General features: G+C 38.3%; 1 protein-coding gene across 2 annotated transcripts in view; it reads right to left on the bottom strand.

Annotated features, from left to right (window-relative positions):
• The window catches only part of Pde7b (phosphodiesterase 7B), a 307,803-nt gene that overhangs the window by 34,943 nt on the left and 246,604 nt on the right, over positions 1 to 26,256 (bottom strand). For both annotated transcript variants that reach the window (XM_042702651.1, XM_042702571.1), the window contains one exon: positions 1,547 to 1,698. In XM_042702651.1, the coding sequence (XP_042558585.1) occupies positions 1,547 to 1,698 (152 nt within the window). The remainder of the gene's footprint in view (positions 1 to 1,546; positions 1,699 to 26,256) is intronic.

Raw genomic sequence — 26,256 nt, 5'->3', positions numbered from 1 at the left:
AGTGCATTATTTGGCTCAGTGTGGGCTGAATGTAAAATTAACCGCTGCACAGGAAACTGAAGAGTAGGTAATTGAAAATATTGGATAATTTAAAGGCCTATTGTGTAATGCAGACTTATTCTGTTTTCCTTTTTGAAAAAACACACCTTGGCTAGCATTAGACGGTTACATAAAAGTTGCAGTAGTTGATCCAACTCCTCCTCAGCAATGTTTTTAAACTTTCACCCCTTTTTTGGGAGGGCATTCACAAGAGAAGCCGCTCACATTTCTACCTGCCTCTGAATGGCTTGACCTACCTGAATCCTACTCTAAGACCTCATAATTGATCAGAGAAATGAGGGTCTGAGAAGTTATTTTTAAGGTACCAAAGGCAGATTCAAGACCTCACTTCTGACATTCAGACCACTGTTCTTTCTGTATCTTCAACATCATCTTTTTAAAATGTAGCTGCTTTGGGTGGAGAAATGATCGAGTGCTCTGTCATGGTGTTCCAGTACTAGAGGAGTTTAGTCTTGCTCTCCTCTTAACCTATCACCTAATCACCTACCAGCCAACCAGTCAATCACCAATCAACCATACAAACACCAACCAAGAGAGCACCAAGCAAACACTACCCAAACATTTCTCCAATCTCAAACTCTGGGTTGCTATAAATAATGATTTTTTAAAATTACAGATACCATACCGGGAATTAGTTTTTTTGACATTACTATTCATTTATTAACAATATCTATTAATAATATATATATATATATCTTAGTAGTAGATAATATAATATTACTCAGTAGATAAGTTATAAAATACTTCCTTTAACTTATGTTCAATAGCAACAGTTTGTTTCTGAAATTTAAATTCCTTTGGCAATTTAGGCTAGAGATAACTTGTAAACATTTTTTTTGGGGGGCAGGCAAACCTTAATTTTAGTTTTCAGTCAAATCAATGTCTAGAAAAAATAATTGTAAAATCATTAAAAATAGGTAAATGGATTGAAAATAATAAAATAAGAATACACTATTTACAACCTTGTGTGAAATTAACAGTTGATAATTAGTGGATTATTTTCAGTGTCCCCATAACAATGAGATAATGAATTAAAAAATGTAGTTATTCCCTCATTAGTGATTTTTGAACCCAACACTTAATTTTACTGACCTTTGCACAAATATATTTTATACATTTATAGAAATGAAAATAGCACGAGCCAAGCGTGAGTATATTAAGCATGTAACTATGTCTTACCTCTGGGCTGGGGATGTAGCCCAGTGGTAGAATGTGTGCTTAGCTTGTGTGAGACTCCTGGGTTCAAGACCCAGCATTTGTAAAAGAACAAAAACGTATTCTCCTTCATTAATCTCTGCATTTCCTCTATAAGGCAGATGTTTTCTCTTACTTTCATTTGATATTTGATGAAAAGATCCAGATGTGTTGAGCCACTCACTAACCCAGGACCACACAGCTTCTCAGAGGCAGAGTAGGGCTCAAATCTATGAGAGGCACAGGTTCTTGGCCAGTGGAGTAATGCAGGGAGAGAGGGGTGACTGCTTACCCGTGCTTGTCCAAGGTAGTCTTCATCCAGCAGGTGGAGGGGGGCTTGTGGTATAATCCCACGAAGCAGCCTCGACGCATGGAAGTATCTTTGGAAACTTAACAGTCTTTTCACCTTTTTCTTAGTGCCAATTTCCCCTGAGTGTGTTGTATCTGTAGAAAGTAAGCAGATGCAGAAGTTTAAATATCTAAAAGAGAGCCTGTTAACTCCATTATGTAAAGAGTAGTGTATTAAAAAAGAGAGACATTGCCGGGTGCCAGTGGCTCATGCCTGTAATCCTAGCTACTCAGGAGGCTGAGATCTGAGGATTGTGATTCAAAGGCAGCCCATGCAGGAAAATCCGTGAGACTTTTATCTCCAATAAACCACTCAGAAAACGGGAAGTGGGGCTGCGACTCAAGTGGCAGAGCGCTAGCCTTGAGCTAAAGAGTTGAGGGACAGTGCCCAGGCCCAGAGTTCAAGCCTCAGGACCAACAAAGAAAAACAAGAGATATTTAAAAGATAATCTCAATAATTAGAAGCCTAAGTTGGGTATACTTGAAATTCTTCTAGATCTGGAGCATATATCATATTTTGTTGGTTTTGTTTTTGAGACAGGATCCCACTATGCAGCCCAGGCTGGCCTTGAACTTGCCGTCCTCCAGCTTCAGTCTTCTGAGTTCTGGAATTACTAGAGTGCATTACCACACCCAGCTTCATATTTTAATATAGTCTAAATATATAGGTATTTCTAAATATATAGGTATTTCTTCTTTTTTCTTCTTCTATTCTTCTCCTCCTTCTCTTCCTCCTCCTCTTCTTCCTCTTCCTCCTCTTCTTCTTCCTCTTCCTCCTCTTCTTCTTCCTCTTCCTCCTCTTCTTCTTCCTCTTCCTCGTTCTTTCTTCTTCATGCTGGTCCTTGGCTGAGGCTTTCCCTAACTCTTTTTTGCTCAAGGCTAGAGCTTTACCATTTGAGCCACAGTTACACTTACAGCTTTGTGCAGTAATTAAGAGATAAGAGTCTCCTGGACTGTTATCTGTGTCTGGCTGGCTTTGAACTGTGATCCTCAGATCTCAGTTTCCTGAGTAGTTAGGATTACAAACATTATCTACCAGTGTTTGGCTTTCTCTCTCTCTCTCTCTCTCTCATATAATTTATTGGTTAAAACATCAGGGTATTTCTGAGTGGACTTTTGGAAGACATGAACCATTTCAAATGCATGCAACCAATGTAAGCATGCCAGCCTCATTATCATCAACAAGGACACAAATGAAGTTTTGAAATTCATATAGTTCATGTCCTCTAAAGATCTCGAGAAGTGCATGTCCCACAGTAGGCATTCCATTTCTTACATGAATGAAGGAATTGATCCTATACTTTGATATGATAAACTGATGAAAACAAGTGAGGAGCCACTGACAGAAGGCAGCCCACAAAGACGGCTTGTAGCATTGCTGTATGTCTAGCCACACCCTTGGTCACAGCATACTTATTTCCATGTGCACTTGTTTACCTCTTTTCAAGGGTCAAGTCTAGATCTATATTAGAAAAAAATTTACTTTTATAATTTTTAGTCAGGAGCACATGCAGAGGAAAGCAGGCCTGGCTGCTCTGAATCTTGGCCTTGCACGCACAGTAAACCCCAAACAATGGGGCCCGCATGTTGATCATCTGGGAATGCCTCATCTTTCCTCTGTTTAGGGTATTTGTTATAATTTTGAGTTCCATGCAGGTAAAAGACAAGATAGAACAAGGTATGACAGAAGCAAAATTACTTAATATATGAGCTTTGCATTTTCTACTAGACTACAAAATTGATACTACATCCAAAACTGGCAACAGGCATCACTTTTGTGGCTTGTAGGATTGACCCACAGTATTTCAGCTGGGACAAAGCATTCCTTACAGACAATCAACTAAATATGCCCGGCACATTCCAGGAGAGTCTCCATGATGTGAACAGTCAAGGTTTGAATGTCACATGTGACATGAGTACTGAAATATCTTCCCTGTCAAGATAAGAGGTTGATGGCTACCAGGAAACGATAACCTTCCATTAGAAAGGAATCATCCTCTCTTGTTTTCGAGAGAGGGGAATTACTAATCCTTTTTGCATGGAGAGTATTGATTCCTTTGTCGATAGTGTTTCTGAAATATTAAAGAACATTTGCCTCACCACACTTCCCCTTCTGGTGAAAGAGTTCATTGGACTACAGAGAGAGAGAGAGAGACAGAGAGACAGAGAGACAGACACAGAGAGACACAGAGAGAGAGAGAGAGAAAGAGAGAGAGAGAGAGAGAGAGAATGTAGGATGAGAAATGAAGCTACATTTTTAGGTCTCCATTTCAGTGTAGCAGGAAATCAAGCCAAAAATTATAGGATTATTTAAAAATTACACAGACGATAACTTTTCAAGGATTCCCTGAAGTAAATATGGGAAAATTTGAGCTCAAAATAAATAATGAAGAAGAGTTTGTAAACCACTGACAGAAACAAGAAACAATGCATCTACAGTAGGACAAGCTAGTAAGAGAATAAATTCATAAGAAGGGAAGAAGGGAAGGCCCCTCTTTACAGAGAGCTCACCCAATAAACACAAAAGGAATAACAGGGTTGGAAAATGATCATTTTTCAGTCATCACAGCAATAATTGAATTTGGCTAGATTTAACATGCCTAATAGATACTAAAATGCTTAAGGGAAACGTAAAAAGCAGCAAGAGAATTGCACAACATCAAAGTGTAGGTGCTTATTAGTTGGAGAGGGGGCAATGGAAGTTATTGTAGTAGTGAAATGGATATGGAATTCCATTCTCACTAAACGTTCAGTACTCACTAATGAGAGAAACTGACATTTGTCACTCAGAATATATATATATATATATATATATATATATATATATATATATATATGCATACACATACATGTATACACACACACACACACACACACACACACACACACACTGAAGTTACAGAATCACAAGAGTTTTTCTTCCCAAAGGGCATATGTAACTAACTCCAGTAACAAGGATACTGAAAAACACAGGGAGAAGGAAACTCTACAAAACAAGTGGCCTGTAAGCTTAAAAAAGTCAATATCATGAAATATAATGATAGTGTAAGGTATTGTTCCATAACAACAGAGATACTAGATTAAATGTAATGGATGAACCTTGTTTGGAGCCTGAGTCAGAGACACAATTTCAGTAAATGGCACTGTTGAGATAATTTGACCATAGTAATCAAAACAGCTTGGTACTGGCACAAGAAGAGACCTCAGGACCAATGGAATAGAATTGAAAACCCAGAAATGAACCTACAGACCTATAGCCATCTAATCTTCGATAAAGGAGCTAAAAAAATAGAATGGAAGAAAGATAGCCTCTTCAGTAAATGCTGCTGGCAAAATTGGTTAACTACTTGTAGAAAACTAAAGCTAGATCCTTATATATCACCTTGCACCAGAATCAACTCCAAATGGATCAAAGACCTCGGAGTCAAAGAAGACACTCTGAAAACATTACAGGATGGAATAGGAGAAATCCTAGGTCTCCTTGGCACAGGCTAAAATTTTCTTAATAGAGACCCAGAAACACAACAAATCAAAGAAAGGTTGGACAAATGAGATTGTATGAAGTTGCAGAGCTTCTGCATGGCAAAGGACATAGCTAGCAAGATCAATAGAAAGCCCATGGATTGGGAGAAGATCTTCACTAGCCATACAACAGACAAGGGTCTCATATCTAAAATATACCTGGAACTCAAAAAATTAAATCCCCCAACAACAAATCTTCAAAGAAACAATTGCCCAATAAATAAGTGGGCTAAAGACTTAAAGAGAAACTTCTCTGAAGAGGAAAGAAGGATGGCCAATAGACACATGAAGAAATGCTCAACCTCCCTAGCCATAAAAGAAATGCAAATCAAAACAACATTGAGATATCACCTTAACCCAGTTAAAATGGCTATAATCAAGAACTCTAATAACAACAGATGCTGGAGGGGATGTGGACAGAAGGGAATCTTACTGCATTGTTGGTGGGAGTGTAAACTTGTTCAACCACTTTGGAAAACAGTATGGAGGTTCCTCAAAAGACTCCACATAGAGCTCCCCTATGACCCAGCATTCCCACTTTTGGGCATTTACCCAAATGTTCACAAACAAGACCACACTAAAGCTATCAGCACGACTATGTTTATTGCAGTCTTATTTACCAAAGCTAAGATATGGAACCAACCCAGATGCCCCTCAGAAAATGTGGTATATATACACACTGGAATTCTATGCCTCCATCAGAAAGAATGACATTGCCCCATTTGTTAGGAAATAGAAAGACTTGGAAAAAATTATATTAAGTGAAGTAAGCCAGGCCCAAAGAAACATAGGTCCTATGGTTTCCCTTATTTGCAATAACTAGTATATGTCTGAGTCAAGCAGAAAAGGTCAGATAAGTTGATGTTAGGGAAATGAACCCTAAGATATGTATTCAAATTTTTTTTTCTTTCATGCGATTGTTTCTAACACATTTATAAGATTATTTCTTTGTTGCTTTGTATGTCCCTCTCCCACGATATAACCCCTACTTTCACTGTATTTGATGTTGTTATAATTTGTAGAGGGGAAGGGAAAAAACAAATCGTTTAAATAGGAATACAGGTGGACCCATTGCAACAATGAGACGTACAAGTCGTATGTCGAAAACGAACTTTACAACTTTGGTGCGGGGAGAAGGGGGAGGGGGGAGGATTGGGTGGGCAGGTGGGGGAAGGATGGGATGGGAAGGGGAAACAAAGGAGGAGGCTACAATGCTTGATAAGAAATGTACTCATTATCTTACCATGTACTTGTAACCCCTCTGTACAGTATTTTCACAATAAAAATATTTAAAAAAAAGATAATTTGAGAGTAAGGCAATGAGCCTTTCTCATGTAACTGTAACAGCATCTTTACAACAGAATAACAGAAAAAAAGATAATTTGTGAAATTTCGATATGGAAATATATAAGTGATAATAATGCTACATTTGTAAATTTATTGAGTTTGATAATTGAACTACACAAAAGAATGCCCTTGATTTTTGGGAAATACAGGCTGGAATATTTAGAGATGCAGGAAAATGATGTGAACAATAAATTCTTAAGTGGATATTTTTAATATATATATGATTTTAGTCAGCAGCACTTCCACAGGAAGTAATATATGTAATATATAAATACATAATATATTTATTTATTTGTGTGAGTGTGTGTGTGTGTGTGTGTGTGTGTGTGTGTGTGTTGGTACTGGGGCTTGAACTCAGGACCTCTGATTCCCACTTGGCTTTTTACACTCAAGACTGGCCTTCTGTCACTTGAACCACAGCTCCACTTCCAGATTTTTGCTGGCTAAATGGAGATAAGTGTGTCATGGGCAAAAAAAAAAAGTATATTATAGACTTTTCTTCCAAGGCTGGCTTTGAATCACAATCGTTAGATCTCAGTCTCCTTAGTAGCTAGTATTGCAGGCTTGAAACTCCAGCACCTGGCTAAACACATACATATTTATATAAATAAATTACTTTAGTAGTAAGGCAGATATTACAGAATATAACAATGGCTGCATATGGAAGGTGAGCATATGAATTGCTTTATCTTTGGAAATTTTCCATAGAGTTAAAATGTGCTTTTAATAAAAGTTTTATGGAAAGAGGGAATGGGAAGAGAGTGATGTGAATAACACGAGGAAAGACAACTTTTTACAGAAGTTTTACTTCAGAGGAAGTAGAGAAATATGATGACAGCTTGATAGAAAATGATGTAAATTCTTCCAATAAATAAAAGAAATCCATTATTCCTGCTATGTGTAAGGCAAACCTCAAAAGAAATATTCATATATGACATATTTGTGTTTTAATGTTTTGTGAAAATTTTCAATTTCTAAAGTACTATGGGGAAATTTCCTTCTAGCTGAACAATTAGCAATCAAGATACCTGGAAAGAAAGGTAATGATAATTATCTGTCCTCGTAAAGTAAAACTTGAGCCTACTGCCTTATTCTCCAACCCAACTCCTTATCTGTTCTACATCTTTGGAGCAGAAGCTTAGATATTATTTTAAAATACACTAATAAGGGCTGAGAAGGTGGCTCAGTGGTAGAGTGCTTGCCTCACATGCATAAGGCCCTGGGTTTGATTCCTCAGCAGAAAAAGCCTGAAGTGGTCCTATGGCTCAAGTGGTAGAGTGCTAGCCTAGAGCTGAAGAGCTGAGGGACAGCGCCCAGGCCCAGAGTTCAAGCCCCATGACCATCAAGCAAGCAAGCAAGTAAACAAACAAACAAAAAACACTAATAAGCCAGGTGCCAGTGGCTAATGGTTGTAATCCTAGCTACTAAAGAGGCTGAGAACTGAGGATCGCTGTTCAAAGCCAGCCTGGGCAAGAAAGTCTGTGAGACTTTTTTTTTTTTTGGTCCAGTCATGGGGCCTGAACTCTGGGCCTGGGCACTGTCCCTCAGCTCTTCAGCTCAAGGCTAGCGCTCTATCACTTGAGCCATAGTGCCACTTCCGGCTTTTTTCTTTTTGCTTATGTGGTGCTGAGGAATCAAACCCAGGGCCTCATGCTTGCAAGGCAAGCGCTCTACCACTGAGCCACCTTCCCAGCCCCAAGTCTGTGAGACTCTTATTTCCAATGAACCACCAGTAAACTGAAAATGGCACTGAGGTTCAAAGTGGTAGAGCTTGCCTTCAGCTAAAGAGCTCAGGGACAGCACCCAGACTCCAAGTTCAAGCCCTAGGACTAACAAAAAAAAAAAAAAAAATACACCAATAAAAATAATCTCAACAGCAAATCTTTTCATAATCAATTTTTAAAAGTGTTTGGATTTAAAAATGTACTATATAGGTTAGGTACTAGTGGTTCATGCTTGTGATCCTAGCTTCCTAGCTACTCAGGAGACTGAGATCTGAGGATCAAAATTTGAAGCTAGCCTGGGTAAGAAAGTTTGTGAGACTCAGATCTCCAACCATTAAACAAAAGGTTGGAAGCAGAGCTGTGGCTCAAGTAGTAGAGTACTAGATTTGAGTGAAAAAAATTAGGGGCAGGGCCCGCCCTGAGTTCAAGTCCCTTTCCCCCCACACCCCCAAAATAGTATACAGTGCTATTCACCATAAGATTGTTCAAAGTTGTCTAACAAATTGGTTATCCTGATACATCTTTATAAACTTTCAAATGTACTCTCTGAGACGGCCCAGAAGGTATCTTCCAAGTTATTTTATTGTTTGGTGGCCAGTATTTTCTATAACATCAGTGACTATGCTATTTAGCATTTTCATGTAAGTTATTCTTTAAGAAGAAAATCATTCAGAAGTGATGTTAGTAGTTTGTAAAAATCTTAATGTTTAATTTTCGTCAAGGACATATCAAAAAACAAAATGGGAAAAATCTCAAGGCAGTTTAAAGAAACGTTCAATAATGCCAGAAAAATAAATTTATTTAAAATATTATTAGATAGCAGACAACTGATGCTTAGGAAATACTTTGTGCTAGATGAGATAATGAGATTGGGTGTAAGAAACTAAAAGTTTTGTTTTAGGAAAAAAAATTCCATGTAAGAAACTATCTGTAAGTAAATTACCATTCTGTATAATTGATCAGGAATTATTTTGGAAGGTATTAAAATAAAATATACACATTTATTCCCCCAAAGACTTTAAATGCAGAATTAGAAAATTTACTTTGGAGCCGGGTGCCAGTGGCTCACGCCTATAATCGTCGCTACTCAGGAGGCTGAGATCTGAGGGTCGCGGTTCAAAACTCTTATCTCCAAAAAACCACTAGAAAACCGGAAGCGGTGCTGTGGCTCAAGTGGTAGAGCACTAGCCTTGAGCTGAAGAGCACAGGGACAGTGCCCAAGCCCAGAGTTGAAGCCCCATGACAGACCAAAAAAAAAATTACTTTGGTAATTAGGAGTATGATTATCTCTATTCTGTATAGAAACATAAATAGTTTAGAAGAACAAAGGAATATTAATAACATAGTAAGAATAAGACATCTATGTAATAAAACATCATTATTTAAAGGTACCCATCCTAATACATCTTTGTTTCTTATTGCTCTATGATCTGCTTCTCATTTGGAATAGTTATACAGAACCCTTCCAAAGTGCTCCATTGCTTAATCTATGCGAGCATTGATCTGAGCTGTGAGATTCATTTTTGTTCACTTGTTCCTTTATGAATAGTGCAAATATGTATTAACATATGTTTGCACTACCTTGGGACTAATTTTAGGGTGATGAAATTTGTATTGGCACTGCTAGTCTAGTAATTTAAAAATTTTACAAGTTGGGGTTGGCCTAAGTGCAAAAAAAGTTAATAAAAATGATTTTCCCTTTTGAGTACCTTCTCCATGGCATAAGGGACTGATGAAATGTTGGTAGTAGGAGAAATGAATATCTGCAATGAAAAGGATATACGTTCACTCCTTTGATGAGGGTGTCTTGGTTTTGTGTAGGAGGTCTGTATCAACCTTCTCAGAGGTCAGACACTTAGTGACTGGTTCATAATCCACCCAGTGATATCAAGGACAAAGAAAAGAGAGCAGAGCTGGTTACAAGCACACAGGAATACCAAACTACATAAACCTAATATCAGCATTTGTGACCTTAATTTAATGGAACCTCTTAAAGAATGCATTAATAAATGCCCTTTCTACTAATCATTGTGCCAATAATTATGATAATGAAAATCCCTGTTGAGTTAGAGGCTATTCATAGTCTTTTAAAATTCTCTTTTCATATGTCTTATACCATAGATTTATCAGTGTAAATGACTGGTTATACCCAAGTTCCCATTATTCTTTTCTTTTCTTTATTCTCTTCTTCTTTTATTTCTTTTCTCTCCTAGCTTGGGATCTCTTGTGAAGTAGTCGTTCACTGTATGCACGTGTTGAAATATCACATTTGTACCTCATTAATGTGGAACATTTTTATAACTCGTAAAGTAAGGCTAAGTTAAAACACTTAGTTGATGTAATCTGAGCAAATTCAGGTAGTTTACAAAAAAACCATGGTCCAATGACCTTGTTTTGAATAATAAACTAACTTGTAAAAGACAAGATGACAAAACTTACATTTGGTTTGAAATAATTTTCTCCATGGGTCCAGATACAGATATTTCTGCCACTGCCCTTGCTTTAAGTAAACCTCTGTTCTAACACCAAACTCTACCCTAAGTGGTGCAAACTGACTCTCGTTCACAGGTCTGATTTTCTTATTTAGGCTGTAAGGTCTAGGAGATCAGATTTTTGTTAGTTTTCTTTGAATTTCCACAATATCCTGGAGGTGTGAATACATGTTGACATTCCTTCCCTGATGTGTACACTCCAATCTAAGTTCAAGAATGTTAAACCTTAAATCATGGTGAAATTCTAGCATTCAATATGCACCTTTAAAAAAGATGAGGCAAGAAATTGAGGGGGCACAGTTATGATATTCAATGCATATCCTGTGAAAGGAAAATTGGGAAGACTGGTAGGTTTGGGAGGTATGGGGTAGTAGGATGATATAAGGGGTGGTATTGGTTAGGATACATTGTACTTACAATCTGACATGTTGAATGGTAACCACTTTATACAGCTATTTATATATATATATTTAATTTGATTTTAAGTTTCTAGAAACACAACTAGCAAATTTACAACAGAGTTTTCCTCTCTTGTTGTTTTCTAATAGTTAAGGGTTTAGGATCCTTGCAAAGATGGAAGGTTAGTAGATTATTGAGAATGGCAATTTTCTTTAAAGCAGGCATAAAGATTTGGAGATTGAAGGTACCTAGTCTAAGATGTACTAAGATGTGATTTTTTAAAAAGTAGATTACTTTAAGAAATAGGGAAAAAAGAGGCAGTATGTAGAAAACAGTACTGGTGGATTTCCAAAACACACTGTCGGCTTCTTCGTTTTTTGATGAGGTGCTAAAGATGTCAGTGTCTGAATGAGACTGGTGCGCATTTTGAATTATTAAACACTTTGGTTCATTTTCATGTACTCTGAACAAAATTCATAAGTTGGTTTTGGCTACCATGACTTCACTATTCAAATCTCTCTTTTCACAGTTTAGCATCTCTAGACATTAAAGTTTCCATTTATTCATAAGAAAATCCAGCTGCCAAAAAAATCTTTTAAAATAAAATATGATGTCTTCTTCAGCCTCTTAGAAATCCTCAGTGGCCATAAATGACCAAATTTGTTTATTTCTACTTGGGCTCATTCTCTGAGTCAGAAAGTGGGGTGTAGAGACTGATAATGACCAATCATATTATTTGGCCTGTGGAGATTGTTTTTTCCCCCAAGAGTAGACATATTCTTAAGACAAAGTCACTACTCTCTTTTGAGAGCTTGAGCAATTTGACTGAGATAGATCTAAATTCCTAACCATCCAGAGCATTTACTAGCCTCAGAATTTAATACAAGAGAAAACAAGTTGTAAATATTATAAAACAAATAAAAATACCAACCACAAAAACCATGGGCAATAACCAAAACACCACAAAAGTAAGAGAAAATTTAAAAAGAAAGAAGAAATAAAAACCCAAAGTGAAATAAAACACAACATCCCCTTAAAACTTTGCTTGAAGTCGGGCAATCCATTTGAGTTGGGAAGATCTAAGAAGTTACTTTAAGTTTGCAAAACTCAAGTCTTGGACTAGAATGTATTCAAGCTCTACGACATTAGCAGTTCTGTGTACGGAAGTTACTCACGACTTCTTGACGACTGTCACTAGGAGAGTTTTGTTTTGACACCACTCAAGTGGGAGGAGGAAAAGGAGGAGGAGGAGGACAGGAAAAGGAGGAGGAGGAGAAGGAGGAGAGATGGAGGAAGAACAGTTTTCTGTATGGCAGAGTCAAATTGTTTCTTTAGCTCTAACTTCTTAACATTTCATTCTTTTTCAGTTGCGAGTTTTTATTTATGTTCTCGACAGTGATGAGAAACCAACCTGGCTGTTGTGAACAACGGGGTAGGAGGGACTTGGTTTTCCCCAGTTGTCTATGTCCATACCTGCTGCATTCACAAAAGAAATGCGATCAAGAGGCTCAAAGGCTCGTCCTTCTCAACACACACATTTCTGGGAGAAAAGCTTCCTGGTTTGCCTACTGTAAAAATCCATTCCAATCCACAGAGTGTGAATTCCAGGGTTAGCAAGGGTTCGAAAACTATTGTTTGCTTTTTGTAAGGATGGAAAAGATCTTCAAAAGTAATTTCTGAAAAATTCTTGGGGCAGTAGATTAAAAAAAAAAAATCTCAGTTTGAATGAAATTTAAATAAATTAGTATGAATCAGATCAAATGTCCTCAGCCCTCACCGAGAAACACATGCCAGGCACAATGTGGTTTTATTGAACCCTCCGCTTCTGAGTTTGAAATGTTTAGCAAATCCAGAGTTTTGAGGGCAATGGTTTGTGGTAAGCAAATTGAGGTGACCAAACTTTTAGTTGATTTTATGTCTCCTGAGGTTAAAAACTGCTACATAACTCTCTAGTTCTCAGCATAAATTTTAAATAAATGTGGTCTTTTATCTGGAGATATGTATTTCAATTGTTAAGCATTACTACCCAAATTCCAAACATGTGCTGTAATGCAGGTCCACTTCTCTGCCTTTCCTTTCATGTCCACATCCCAGAAATTGGACTAACCCTTTGTTGTAGTCTTCTTTTCCAATCTATCTCACCTATGCCTGACAGATGTATTCCTCTAGCACCGTTCCAACCATGTCATCTTGCTGTTCCAAATCCTGCAATGGCTCCTCAAAGTCTGCGAAATTCAGATGATTTAATTTGGCATTTGTGGTCTTCTACGATATGATGCCAATTTATTGTTCCATTTTGATCTCCCACAGGTCTCTGGCTCTCGCCGTTGCTCCCCATGGTTTTCTGTCGCAATACACAATTGAACTTTCTCCACCTGCTGAAGTCCCTTCCGTCCTTTAGCACCTTGATTCTCACCTCTGGCCTCCTGGTCTGATGCATACAGACACCTTTGGGTATGAATGCTTTGCAGTTGGTATTGTAGTAATTTAGTTTGTCTTAGTCTGTAGATGCTGCACACCATGAGCACTTTGAGACTGGTGAGCAGGACCTTGTCTTATTTACTATGATGCTTGGCTTATAAAACATCTACCTACAAATGGGTACTTGCAAGATGGGATGGTGGGGCGAAGGGAAGCAGGGTAGAAGGATGAAGGGGGAAAGGAATAGAATGAAGGCAAGAATTCATTGTCTATACTACAGAATTGAGAAATAGAAGGGAAGGGGTGGGTTGAAGGGTGTGTGTGTGTGTGTGTGTGTGTGTGTGTGTGTGTGTGTGTGTGTGTGAAAATGTTGAAGTGATGGCACAGACCAGATGCACTGCATACATAAACTGCTTTATTGAATGGCAAAAATTCAATATATACCCTAAAAATTAAGAAAAGTGAGGGAATGGGTGGTTGAATTACTTGGCTAGAGGGAGTAAGATTCAGTCATGTAAAAGGACAGATAATGGAAGTGAAAGAATTGGAATCTCTGCTTCTTTGATGAATATGCTGGATTTTCTGAGATGATTTCACGTGTGTTTTTAGAATGGCGGTAGGTCAGTGTTATGCTTCCTAGAATCATGGGCAGAGGCTTGAGTAGGAACTTCTATTCCTAAAAACTTGCATTTGTGCTTTATTCTTTAGAAAATAAGTATATTCTAAACGAATTTGTTGGTTACAAAGTTGGCTAAAAATTCACTTCATTTATGTGAATCTTCTAACTTAGTTTAGTGGGTATTATAAGTAATTCTCTCCTCCCTCCCTCCCTGCCTCTCTCCTTCTCTCCTTTCTTCCCTCTCTCCCTTTTTTCTTTCCTTCTTTTCTTCCTTCTCTTTCCACCCTCTTTTCCTCTCTTCCTCCCTTCTTTTCTCCCCCTCCCACCTGCTTTCTCTTCTTTCTCTCTTTTCTCTTTCTCCTCATTAAATACGAGATTGATCCCAAGGCCTTGAGCCTGCTAGGTAAGTACTCTACCCTATAGACAAAGAGTATGATTCTTTACATGTAAATATTCTCCCTTCAGTCAGTAGAGAACTACAGATGGCCCCTTGTGCATTAAGACTGGCCCCTTGTAGCCATGGTTACGTATGGATCATAGTAATCATGATCATGATCAGTAATCAAGAGTAATCATGTCTTGGTGTAAGACATGTTTAAGGAACATTATCCCATTAAGACGCTCACAGGCCATGGGACAGCTATGTTTTCACACTACACCAGATTAGAGAGGGGAAAGACTTGTTAATGATTACTGCAGGGTCCACTTGCATGACAGGTCTTGACCTGTGACAGCTGTACTTATTCTAGAACAAACACAGTTGGTTTCCAGTTCCATGCATTAATTACAGCCAGAACAGTAGTGGGGGCCAGGGGTGATGGAGCTCAGAAGCTTTGAGCTTGTTTGAGCTTGTTTACGATTGTCATGTCATTTAATTTTCATAAAGGTGGGGATTGTGAAGTTGATATGTGTAGTTTCATTTTTTATAAAGAAATGGATTTGGATTACACAAGATCATCAGCTCAGCTGGTAAGTAACATAGCAGGGACTGGAACTTCAGTATTTCTGATCTTGACTATGACTCCCTGGTCATTATTTTCTATACTTTACAGGAAAGGGTAAAGATTAAGAGAAAGACGACTGCATAGCACAGGACCCTATTTGCTATAGGGTCTAGTGACACATTTCACGCTGAAGGGCTTTCTTTAAAAGTGTAACAGAAACAGAAAATGAAATGATGGACATCATGGGGTGGAGGAAGTAGAAATGGGAAATTGCTGTTCAATGCGTAGAGACTTCCAGTTCTACAAGTTGGAAAGTTCTAGAAATCTGTGGTACAACATTACTAACTAGTAACAAGATTGTACTGGACACTGAAAGTTTAAACCAGGACATCTAATATGTTATTTATAATAACAAAAAGAACAGCAAAACAAAAACAGTGAAAGGAAAATTTTAATATAACTCATAAATAGAAACATTTAAAACTCAATAATGATGTAAAGGCTGAAGATTACAATTAGCATCATTGAGTTGGAATGTCATAATGAAAGACATTGTAATGTTAACCTTGATAACTCATAAAACAACTAGAAAACATTCAGAGAAATAACTGCATAGCAAAAAATTGGAAGTGATTCTGTATATGTAACTTTCCTGTTTCGCCAACTGTATAAATGTAGTATTAGGAAATGAATAATAAATCACTTGTGGGTTCTAAAATTGAGAACACATGTCTTACTGACATGACTTAATGTGATTTGGTTATTGTTACCCAAAGCAATTCACAGACACTGGGTAGTGCCTGCCGCTTTGGACAAGACAAACATTTTTGCTGTGTATATACAGCAGAGCCACTGGTTGTGGGGAAAGCAAAGAGTGGGAGGTACTTGGGCAAAACAGCTGCTCAAAATAAACCCGACGGGATGTGCCCAGGCCTCTGGTTTAACAGAGTCATCTAAAGTTGTACCCAGAGAGTTTGCCGATTGACACACGCCTCAGAGCATAATCTTGCTCATTTCATGTGGTTGGGCCATGGTCATTCTCTGCTTTAGGTTTTTCTTCTTCTTTTATATGTTGTCTCAACATATCTTCCTACTTTTATGCTGTTAAGTAATATTCTAATCAGGAGTGGTTATTTAATGATGGATCAGATTCTTTGGTGGTTGTCAATGACTAAGTTGGAAGCCTTTGAACAGTGAGTGCATTGGACGTTTGAGCTGAGCCATGTGGAAAGTCTCTACCAACAAACAGCCATTGAGTAACTACTCTGTTCAAGGGACAGAGTATTGATGACAGGATTTCTGCGCTCAAGTACCCAGAGTAATATGTTGGCATGGGTTCATTATTCTTTTTTTTTTCTGAAGTTTATTTCTGCCTTAGCTGTGTATGTGAGGCTAAGGGAGGTGTCAGTATAAAATGCCTAGAAATTGTAATCTAAGATGACTGACTCTGAGCAAGAGGAAGTTATTGTGTAGGAAGTGCTCCACCCTCAAGAGGGAGATCATTAATTTTGCTTTTCAGCCTTGATGGAGTCTGAAGCCTGTCTTTCCTATGGGAGAGAGGCAAGATGGTGCCTGGCATGTATGTGGGGGCCTGGCAGGGTGGAGAAGATCTAACAGCAGAAAAGGAGTGAGAAAGGAAATCAAAAGAGAGGGAAGGAAGGGATGGTAGAGGAAAAACGAAGGAGGAAGCAACAATGCTTGATAAGAAATGGACTCATTACCTGGCTCATGTAACTGTAACCCCTCTGTACAGTATTTTCCTTTTTTTATTTGTTTTTTAAATTAGTTTTTCATTGTGAAAATACTGTACAGAGGGGTTACAACCACATGAGCCAGGTAATGAGTCCATTTCTTATCAAGCATTGTTGCCTCCTCCTTTGTTTTTCCTTTACCATCCCTTCTCTCCCCACCTCCACGCTACACTCTCTCCCTCCCCCTACAGTATTTTCACAATAAAAAACTTATTTAAAAAAAAAAGAGAAGGGACATTCAGCTCCTAGTGGAGGCGCCTCAGTGAAAGGGAATCTGAGAAAATGTGGGTGGAGTTTCGGCAACGCTCTCTGATCCCACAGAGATCCTGCCATTGGCCAGGATCTATTGTTTTTGTTAATGGGTCCTATGGTCTCTTGCAAGTGAAGTTAAGCCTAGGGGCAGGGTTAGAGTGGTTGGTCAGAAATGAGTTGCTATTTTTAGGACTATAGAGTCCATACAGTTCTAAAAACAAGTTTATATAAGCTTCTATTGGGGGAAAAATAGATTATCTTAACTTGCTACAGCCATAGAGAAGTCTACTCAAGCAGAATTTGCAGGCACACCTATGGCAAGGAGAGAACATGAAATAGCATAGAAATGCACAGGGAGGCATGGGTGCAAAGTGTGTGCTAAGACTTCTTTCTCTTGCTCTGTCTCCTCCTAGCTCACTGGCCCTGGACTTCTCAGAATGAAGATTGTCATTGCTGGCCCTCAAAGAAGAGAAATAGACGATGAGGGAGGCAGAGTTATGAGTTATGGAACAAATTAGACTTGCAGAATGACCAAAAAGAAGGTTGTGCCTTTTTGTTTCAATAGCTCATGAGTCCTTTCCTTCTCCTTAGCCAACGTTAACTGAAATTTTACTTTGGCTCAAGTACTAAGCTAATTGTTGGCCATTCCAAAATAAGAACCTCAGCCTCCCAAGTAGCTAGGATTAGAGATGTGAGCCACTGGCTAGAAAGCTTAAAACTCTTGCCTTAGCTTTACATACCAACTCATTTTTAAAATGAGTTCTATTATATTTCACAAAGAAAAATACCAGCTAACTAAGAGTGTAGGGACTGTTCATGACTATTTTATGTGTTACAGATTCTCTACTGGTTTTTACCCTGTCTGTTACTGTTTCCTAGGCTCATAAACTTGAACTAGTGATAATTATTAGTTCACTTTTCTTGTAGGAACTTGGACTCCTATGAAAACAAGTCCATGAAGGGTTTTCTTTGACTTGTACCCTTTCCTTACTCATTCTATCCTGCTAAGCACTTGGGATTAAGAGATAAAGAAAGCACAGCCCCTATCTTCAAGGAACTATTAGCTTAGTGGTTTAGAAAAACAACTAACTATGACAATCCTGCTATTCATGAGTAACTGCCTTGTTGAGGATGAGTAGAGTGTTATTACTACTGGGTGGTGCCTAGTATAGAACAGGGACACTGGGTAAGAACACGTAGATTTCATCCAGCCACCTTCTTTCCCCTCTTTCTGTTCCTCTACCCCCATATCTTCTTTTTTTAAAATACATTTTTTATTGTAAAAATAGTGTACAGAGGGGTTACACTTACAGGAGTAAGGTAATGAATACATTTCTTATTGAGCATTGTTACTTCCTCCTTTGTTTTTCCCCTACCATCCCTTCCCTCCCCACCTTCCCAATTCCTCCCCCCCCCACCACAAGTTGTAAAGTTTGTTTTCAATATAGTGTCTTGTATATCTCATGGTTACAATGATCCCCATATCTTCTATCTCATCCCAAAGCCCAGCCACTACATGAGTTCCCTAGGAGACAATGCCAAGCTGTAGAGCCTTACTTCTATCTTTCTCATCTGAACCACCAATCTGATATTGCTTACCAGCACACACACACACACACACACACACACACACACACACACACACACACACGCGCGCACACACACACACACACACACACACAAATCTGGTTATTATTTTCAGTGATCAGCTTTCTGATCAAAATTAAGGGACTGGATGTCCAATCATCCCTGCTGACTTGTGTGGGACATATTTGATTCACACATATGTGCTAAGTGAGCTTTCTAAATGACTAGGAATCACTATCCCAAAGTGCCAGGCTCTCAAAGCCAGACCTGTCCAGCTTTTCAGTGTTCCAGAAAACATGCTCTCGGGGGTGACAAGTGGCTGTCTGCCCTCGTGATGACCTGGTGGGCTTGACAGATGTCACATGCTGGGGAATGAAGAGTGAGGAGTATGCTACTTGGAGACAATCCAGAACTATTCTTCAAAGTGTCAGAAGCATCACAACAGGGTGCAAAGTTCAGAAGTTCAGTTAAGTTCAAGGTCCTTCACCTTGGAAAGTTCTCATTAATTTCTTTCCTCTCTTCTTTGTACATCTCTATAAATGCTGCAGTTGCAAATTTCTCAGCACGACTTGGTCAAAATCCACTTAAATGTGCCAGGAATCTGTTAAAGCTATGCTGTCAAAAGTTGAAGTGTACGATCCTGAGAGGCTTAGATCCCTTCAAAAGTATCTAATTTTCAGCATCCTAATTTTTAGTGATGTTGAATTTCAGTTTCTTTTCAGTGTACCAGCTTTGAAATAGTTTTCTTTAGAACAAACTTCCAGAAATTTGATGTTGACTTTTAAAAAATTGGTATTTAGAATTTATTATTGTTATTGTAAAGGTGGTGTATAAAGGAGGTACAGTTATGTAAGTAAGATAAAGAATACATTTCTTTTGGAATAATGTCACCCCTTCCCTCACTGAGTCCCAGTTTTCCCTCCCATCCCCACCTACAAGTTATATAGTTAATTTTCAACATAGTGTCTAGTAAATACCACTACCGCATTGGTTTATGCTTTGTCCAACCATTTCTGTGCTTCTCCGTATCCCCCCACCAGAGACAGCTAAACAAACAAACAAGACAAAAGGAAATGAAAACAAAAACAGCAACAAAGAAAAAAATCTCATCTCTACTTCCTGGAATTTATTTCCATAAATATTACTTTATATGGTCTGGTGCACATAGTTATTGCACCTATGTGATTCTCTTCTCTGAATATATATTCTTTTTTTAAACCACCTTTAAGCCTAAGAGAAAATGGAAACCAATGGAAACTTATGATGCAATCAATAAAACTTCAATAACAATAATGCTAGAATAATGTAATAGTTTTAGAAATTATGTTTTAGATTTAAGACATTTTTAATCCAAACCCTATCCCTGAAAAATAAAAATCCCAAAGCCATTTAGTGACAGATAAGGAAGTAATGAACAGCTTAAGATGCACATAAAGTCAAAAGTACCGTTGAGACTTATGAGTTCAATGTGGGAGGAATAACTTCTTTAGAAGCATTGGAGAAATGGCATGGGACATTTTTGGTTGTCAGAATGAGGGCAAGGGCTAAAATGAGATTAGAAGGAAGCCAGGGATGCTCCACACAGTGAAGAATTGCCCTATGCCTCCTTCAGATTTGTAGCATCTCCAGCAAAATGCCTGTTGAAACCTAAGCCCTTTTCTCTGTTTTATATATTAGCATACAGTGTTCTTTTGTACAGCTTAATTCTGTTGTTAGGAATGCAAGTACTTCACACATGGGCAGGGTTTGTGTGTGTGAGGTGACATAGAAGGAGGGAGTGTTGGACAGGATTTTTCCAGGCATTGCTTTCCACCTAGATTGCTTATGATATTTGACTCTGCTTCCAATACAGCACACCTGTGTCACATTCACAGGATGTAGCACATAGGCATCATACGTGTCTTTCCATCTTTATGCTGTTAGGATGGTTACTCCTAAGCATTATTGAAGATCTTACATTGCTTGTCTTATCTTTCTAATTTATAACACAGCTAGTGATATATATATATATATATATATATATATATATATATATATATATATATATATATATGTATATATGATAGTCCTTGGGCTTGAACTCAGGGTCTGGGTGCTCAAAGCCTGCACTGTACCTCTTGAGCCACAGCTCCACTTCTGGGTTATTTTAAATTGTTGTTGCTGCTGCTGCTGCTGTTGTATTTTAGTGGAGTTAAAAGAGTCTCATGGACTTTCCTATCCATGCTGGCTTCAATCTGCAATCCTCAGATCTCAGCCTCTTGAGTGGTTAGAATTACAGGTCTCAGCTTCTATTGATTTTTTTTAAACTTAGGTGAATAAGGAGGCTATGGTTTTTCTTAAAAGACAACAAAAGAGATTGTTAATAAAATATGAGTGATAAAAAAAGGAGTCGTTGTTGGGGCTGGGAAGGTGGCTCAGTGGTAGAGCACTTGCCTTGCATGCCAGAGGCCCTGGGTTCGATTCCTCAGCACCACATAAGCAAAAAGAAAAAAGCCAGAAGTGGCACTGTGGCTCAAGTGGTAGAGCACTAGCCTTGAGCTGAAGAGTGAGGAACAGCGCCCAGGCCCAGAGTTCAGGCCCCATGACCCCCCCCCCAAAAAAAAGGGTTTGAGAAAATCAACATTTTACCCCAGTTTTGACTGCCATTTCTTCTATTTGCTCCTTGATGCATCTGTCAGGACCAGGCTCCTGACCCTCCAAAACTGAGATACATGACCCCTCTTTCTGTATAAAGTGCCAAGCTTTGGGCATTTTGTTATAGCAGTAGAAAACAGATGAATATAATTGAACTCATTTTGGAGAACTTCTCGTAATAAGGCAAACTTTGCAATTACTGTTATCTTCACATTATACATAATCCAACTTCAGTAAAAAGAGAATGTGCCATCCATGACAAGAAATCTTTTGGAATAAGCACCTTAATTTTCATATATAATTTAAATTGTCCTCAAATCACCTTTGAGTCATCCTTTCCTATTGTTATGCCATTAATACCATTGATAAATAGTTGCCAGGGCCTTTTAATTATTACTTAAAGAAGTATAGGTATTCATTTTCCTAATCTCTATTTAAGACAATTAGGAATAATCTTGAAAGGTGATTTAAGGTGGTGAGAGCTCTTCAATAGAGAGTTCAAAACTATTCTGAGAGAATCATTCTTGTTACAAGACAATGGTGACACATCTTATTATTAATTCCCACAGAGTGGGTGTTTCTTACATATCTAGCTATCACTGCTAGATGAAATTTACCCATTGTATTCTTCAGTTAGTCATTTTCAAAGAGCTGAAATAAAAACCCACGGCTTTAGAATATTTTCAAAATCTCAGGTGGTACTCCTGGCCTTTATCAATTCAGCAAGTGGAAATTTTAATGATAACAACACTTGACTCTTCACCAAGATGGTTTTGAAGTTCAACTTAGCAATTGCTGTTTAAAATAATTGACCCCAAAGCGTTCTAAGAGCATGAGAAGTCATGAATCATTAAAGAAACATTAAGTTCAGTCCTGAATAGCTTTTATTATTTATTTTTTGGTTAGGGTTTTTGAATTATGCTAATTATTTAAAAAAAACATCTATCTTTGGCAATTCTCCAATAGGACAACTTTCAACTGATGAGAACCTGCCTGTTGTTCAATATATTAAACAACTCATTTAAAAAGACATTTTCTGTTGAAGTATCATAGTCTATTTACCTATGAAAACTTAAGGTCAATTTTAAGATATTATAGTAGTGATAGAGAAAAGAATGTCCCAGTTTGGAGACCTGGTAGTGCCTGTTAAAGAATAATGATTGCTGAAATAAGAGAAGAATAAATGTGACAGAGAAAATACTGGATGAAAAGAGATTACTTAAAGAAAGCAACTTGCTGGGCTCAGTGACTCAAGCCTGTAATCCTAGCTACTTGGGTGGCAGAGAGGGGGTCGAGGTATGAGGCCAGCCTGAGCACAATAATTCACAAGATTCCATCTTAACCACTAGCAGATCTTGGTTCAACGTCAACCTGCGCAGGAAAGTCTGTAAGACTTTAGCTCCAATAAACCTGTAAACCTGAAGTAGAGCTGTAGCTCAAAGTGATAGAGTGCTAACCTTGAGCAACAAAGCTCAGGGACAGTGCCTAGGTCCTGAGTTCAAGACCCATGACCACTCTCTGCTCCCCCACTGAAAGAGAATACTTAGTGTAGCGGGCATGGAAGTACATACTTGAAATCCATCCACTGAGCAGGATGGAGAATTTAAGGTCAGTTTGTGCTATATAGCAAAACTCTGTCTCAATGAATCAAGCCAAAGCTAGCCAAAGCTAACCAAATCAAACCAAGCCAAAAGGTGCTCAACACTTAGAACACATTATCAATAAAGTTCAGCTAATATGAGAATTACAATATATAATTATACATTCTATGTTGATACTGGATTGAAATTCTGGATTGTTTGTATAACAAATTTGAAGAAGAACTGAATGCTGATTGGAGTATATGCTATTGTTACAATGCATTTTGTTTAAAAAAAAGTCAATCTTAAGATAGAAGTTTGGAGTAGTGTGTCAAAGAGAGACTATATTTTCTTTTCTTTTTTTTTTTTGTCGGTCATGGGGCTTGAAATCTGGGTCTGGGCTCTGTCCCTGTGCTCTTCAACTCAAGGCAAGCACTCTACCTCTTGAGCCACAGCGCCACTTCTGGTTTACTAGTGGTTTATTGGAGATCAGAGTCTCACGAACTTTTCTGCCTGGGCTGGCTTTGAACCATGATCCTTAGATCTCAGCCTCCTGAGTAGCTAGGATGACAGTTGTGAGCTACTGGTGCCCAGCTGAGAGACTATATTTTCATAGTGCTCAGGAATAATTGGATATTTGTAACTTAGTTATAATATTAAGCATAATCAACCAGTCATTATGGAAAAGACAAGAGGGAAAGAAAATGTGATTTCCTTATTCACAAGTTCACAAGCCTTTAGGAATCCTCTCTCTCTCTTTTTTTTTTTTTTTATTGTAAAGCTACTATACAGAGGGTTACAGTTACATGAGTGAGGTTATGAGTACACTTCCTCTTGAACATTGTTACCCCCTCCATTGTTTTCCCCCTACCATCCCCTCCCTCCCTCCCTTCCCCGAGGTTCTTTTTTTTTTTTGATTGTGATTAAATGATTACATAATTTCAAAGTCACAAGTTCATTCTAACTTCCCTGGAGCAAATTGTCTACCACAGTCTGTAATATATAACAGTGTTCACATGTTATATACCATATTTGTGATCAGCAGCATGGGGATATTTAGTAGTGGTTCAACCAGATGAGCGGGAGTTCTTTGTTTCTTAAGTCCTGTTAGTTTTATCGTATCACCTAACCTTTTGGATTTAGCATCCACTTATTAGGGAGACCATGTACCGTTTGTCTCTTCGTTCTTGGCTTACCTCGCTCAACATGATTCCTTCTAGCTCCATCCATTTCCCTGCAAATGCCATTATTTTGTCATTTCTAATGGCTGCATAATATTCCATTGTGTATAGATACCACAATTTTTGGATCCATTCATCTGTGGTGGGGCTTCTAGGATATGGAAAGTTTCCATATCCTGGCTATTGCGAACAGTGCTGCAATAAACATGGAGGTGCACTTGTCCTTGTATATTGGTTCCTGTTGTTCAGGGTAGATGCCTAGAAGTGGTATGACTGGGTCGTAAGGGAGGTCAATCTTTAGCTTTCTAAGGACCCTCCAGACTGCTTTCCAAAGTGGTTGTATAAGTGTACATTCCCACCAGCAGTGTAACAGGGTTCCTCTTTCTCCACATCCCCTCCAGCATTTGTCATTGGCTGATTTGTGGATGTGGGACATTCTGACTGGGGTAAGGTGGTATCTCAGGGTTGTCTTTATTTGCATTTCCTTCACCACCAGGGATGATGAACATTTCCTCATGTGTTTCTTTGCCATTTTTATTTCTTCATTTGAGAAGTCCCTCTTTAGTTCCCTTGCCCATTTAGTAATTGGTTTGTTAGGTTTGGGAGGGATTAGTTTCTTGAGTTCCCTGTATATACAGGATGTTAACCCCTTGTCTGATATATTGCTGGTAAATATTTTTTCCCAATTAGTTGGTTGTCTTTCTAGCTTAGTTGCGATAGATTTAGCTGTGCAGAAGCTTTTTATTTTAAGGTAGTCCCATTTGTCGAGTCTCTCTCCAACTTGTTGTGACCCTGGGACTCTTCAGGAAGTTCCTTCCTGTGCCTATTAGTTCAAGTGTCTCTCCTACTCTGTCCTGTAGTAGTTTCAGAGATTCAGGTTTAATGTTAAGGTCTTTAATCCATTTTGAGTTGATGTTGGTGCTTGGTGATAGGCTGGGGTCCACTTTTAGTTTTCTGCATGTGGCTGCCCAGTTTTCCCAGCACCAGCGGTTGAAGAGGCTGTGTTTCTTCCATTGTATGTCTTTGGCTCCTTTGTCGAATATCAGCTGGCTGTAGGCCTGTGGATTTATATCTGGATCTTCTATTCTGTTCCATTGGTCTTCGGGTCTGTTTTTGTGCCAGTACCATGCTGTCTTTGTGATTATAGCTCTGTAGTAGAGTTTGAAGTTCGGCATGGATAGCCCTCCCATATTGTCTTTATCCCCTAGAATTGTTTTGGCTATTCTAGGTCTTTTGTTGTTCCATATAAATTTTTGGACTGTTTTCTGTATTTCAGTGATGTACGTCATTGGGATTTTAATAGGAATTGCATTGAATTTGTGTATTAGTTTTGGAAGTATCACCATCTTTACTATATTAAGTCGGCCTATCCAGGAGCATGGGAGGTCTTTCCATTTCCTAGTGTCTTCTGCAATTTCTTTCTTTAACTTTTTATAGTTCTCATTAAATAGTTCTTTTACATCTTTGGTTAGGTTAATTCCTAAATATTTTATTTTTTGGGAGGTTATTGTGAATGGGGTTGCTCCCTTTATTTCCCTCTCTTCCTGTGCATTATCAGTGTATAGGAAGGCAACTGATTTTTGTGGGCTTATTTTGTATCCTGCTATTTTGCCGAAGTGACTTATGATTTCTAAAAGTTTGGGGATGGAGTTTTTGGGATCGTGGAGGTATAGTATCATGTCGTCTGCAAAAAGGGATAGTTTAACTTCTTCTTTCCCTATGCGGATCCCTTTAATGTCTTTTTCTTGCCTTATTGCCCTGGCTAAGGGTTCTAGGACTATGTTGAAGAGGAGTGGAGACAGTGGACATCCTTGCCTTGTTCCTGTTTTTAGGAGGATTGGTTGTAGCTTTTCCCCATTAAGTATAATATTGGCTATTGGTCTGTCATAAATGGCTTTTATTGTTTTTAGAAATGGTCCTTCTATTCCTATTTTCTCCAGAGCTTTTAGCATGAATGAATGTTGAATTTTATCAAAGGCCTTTTCTGCATCTGTGGCGATAATCATGTGATTCTTGACCTTGGCTCTGTTGATATGCTGGATTACATTTATTGACTTACGTATGTTAAACCATCCCTGTGTCTCTGGGATGAAGCCTACCTGATCATAGTGTATTATTTTTTTAATGTGTTTCTGGATTCTGTTAGCTAGAATCTTGTTAAGGATCTTTGCATCTGTGTTCATCAAGGAGATTGGCCTGTA

This window comes from Dipodomys spectabilis, unplaced genomic scaffold, assembly GCF_019054845.1.
Source record: "Dipodomys spectabilis isolate Male_0828 unplaced genomic scaffold, ASM1905484v1 ptg000001l, whole genome shotgun sequence".
In the NCBI taxonomy this organism is placed as follows: domain Eukaryota; kingdom Metazoa; phylum Chordata; class Mammalia; order Rodentia; family Heteromyidae; genus Dipodomys; species Dipodomys spectabilis.
Note: the sequence above shows the minus strand (reverse complement) of the source record. Positions and strands in the feature narration are given on the sequence as shown.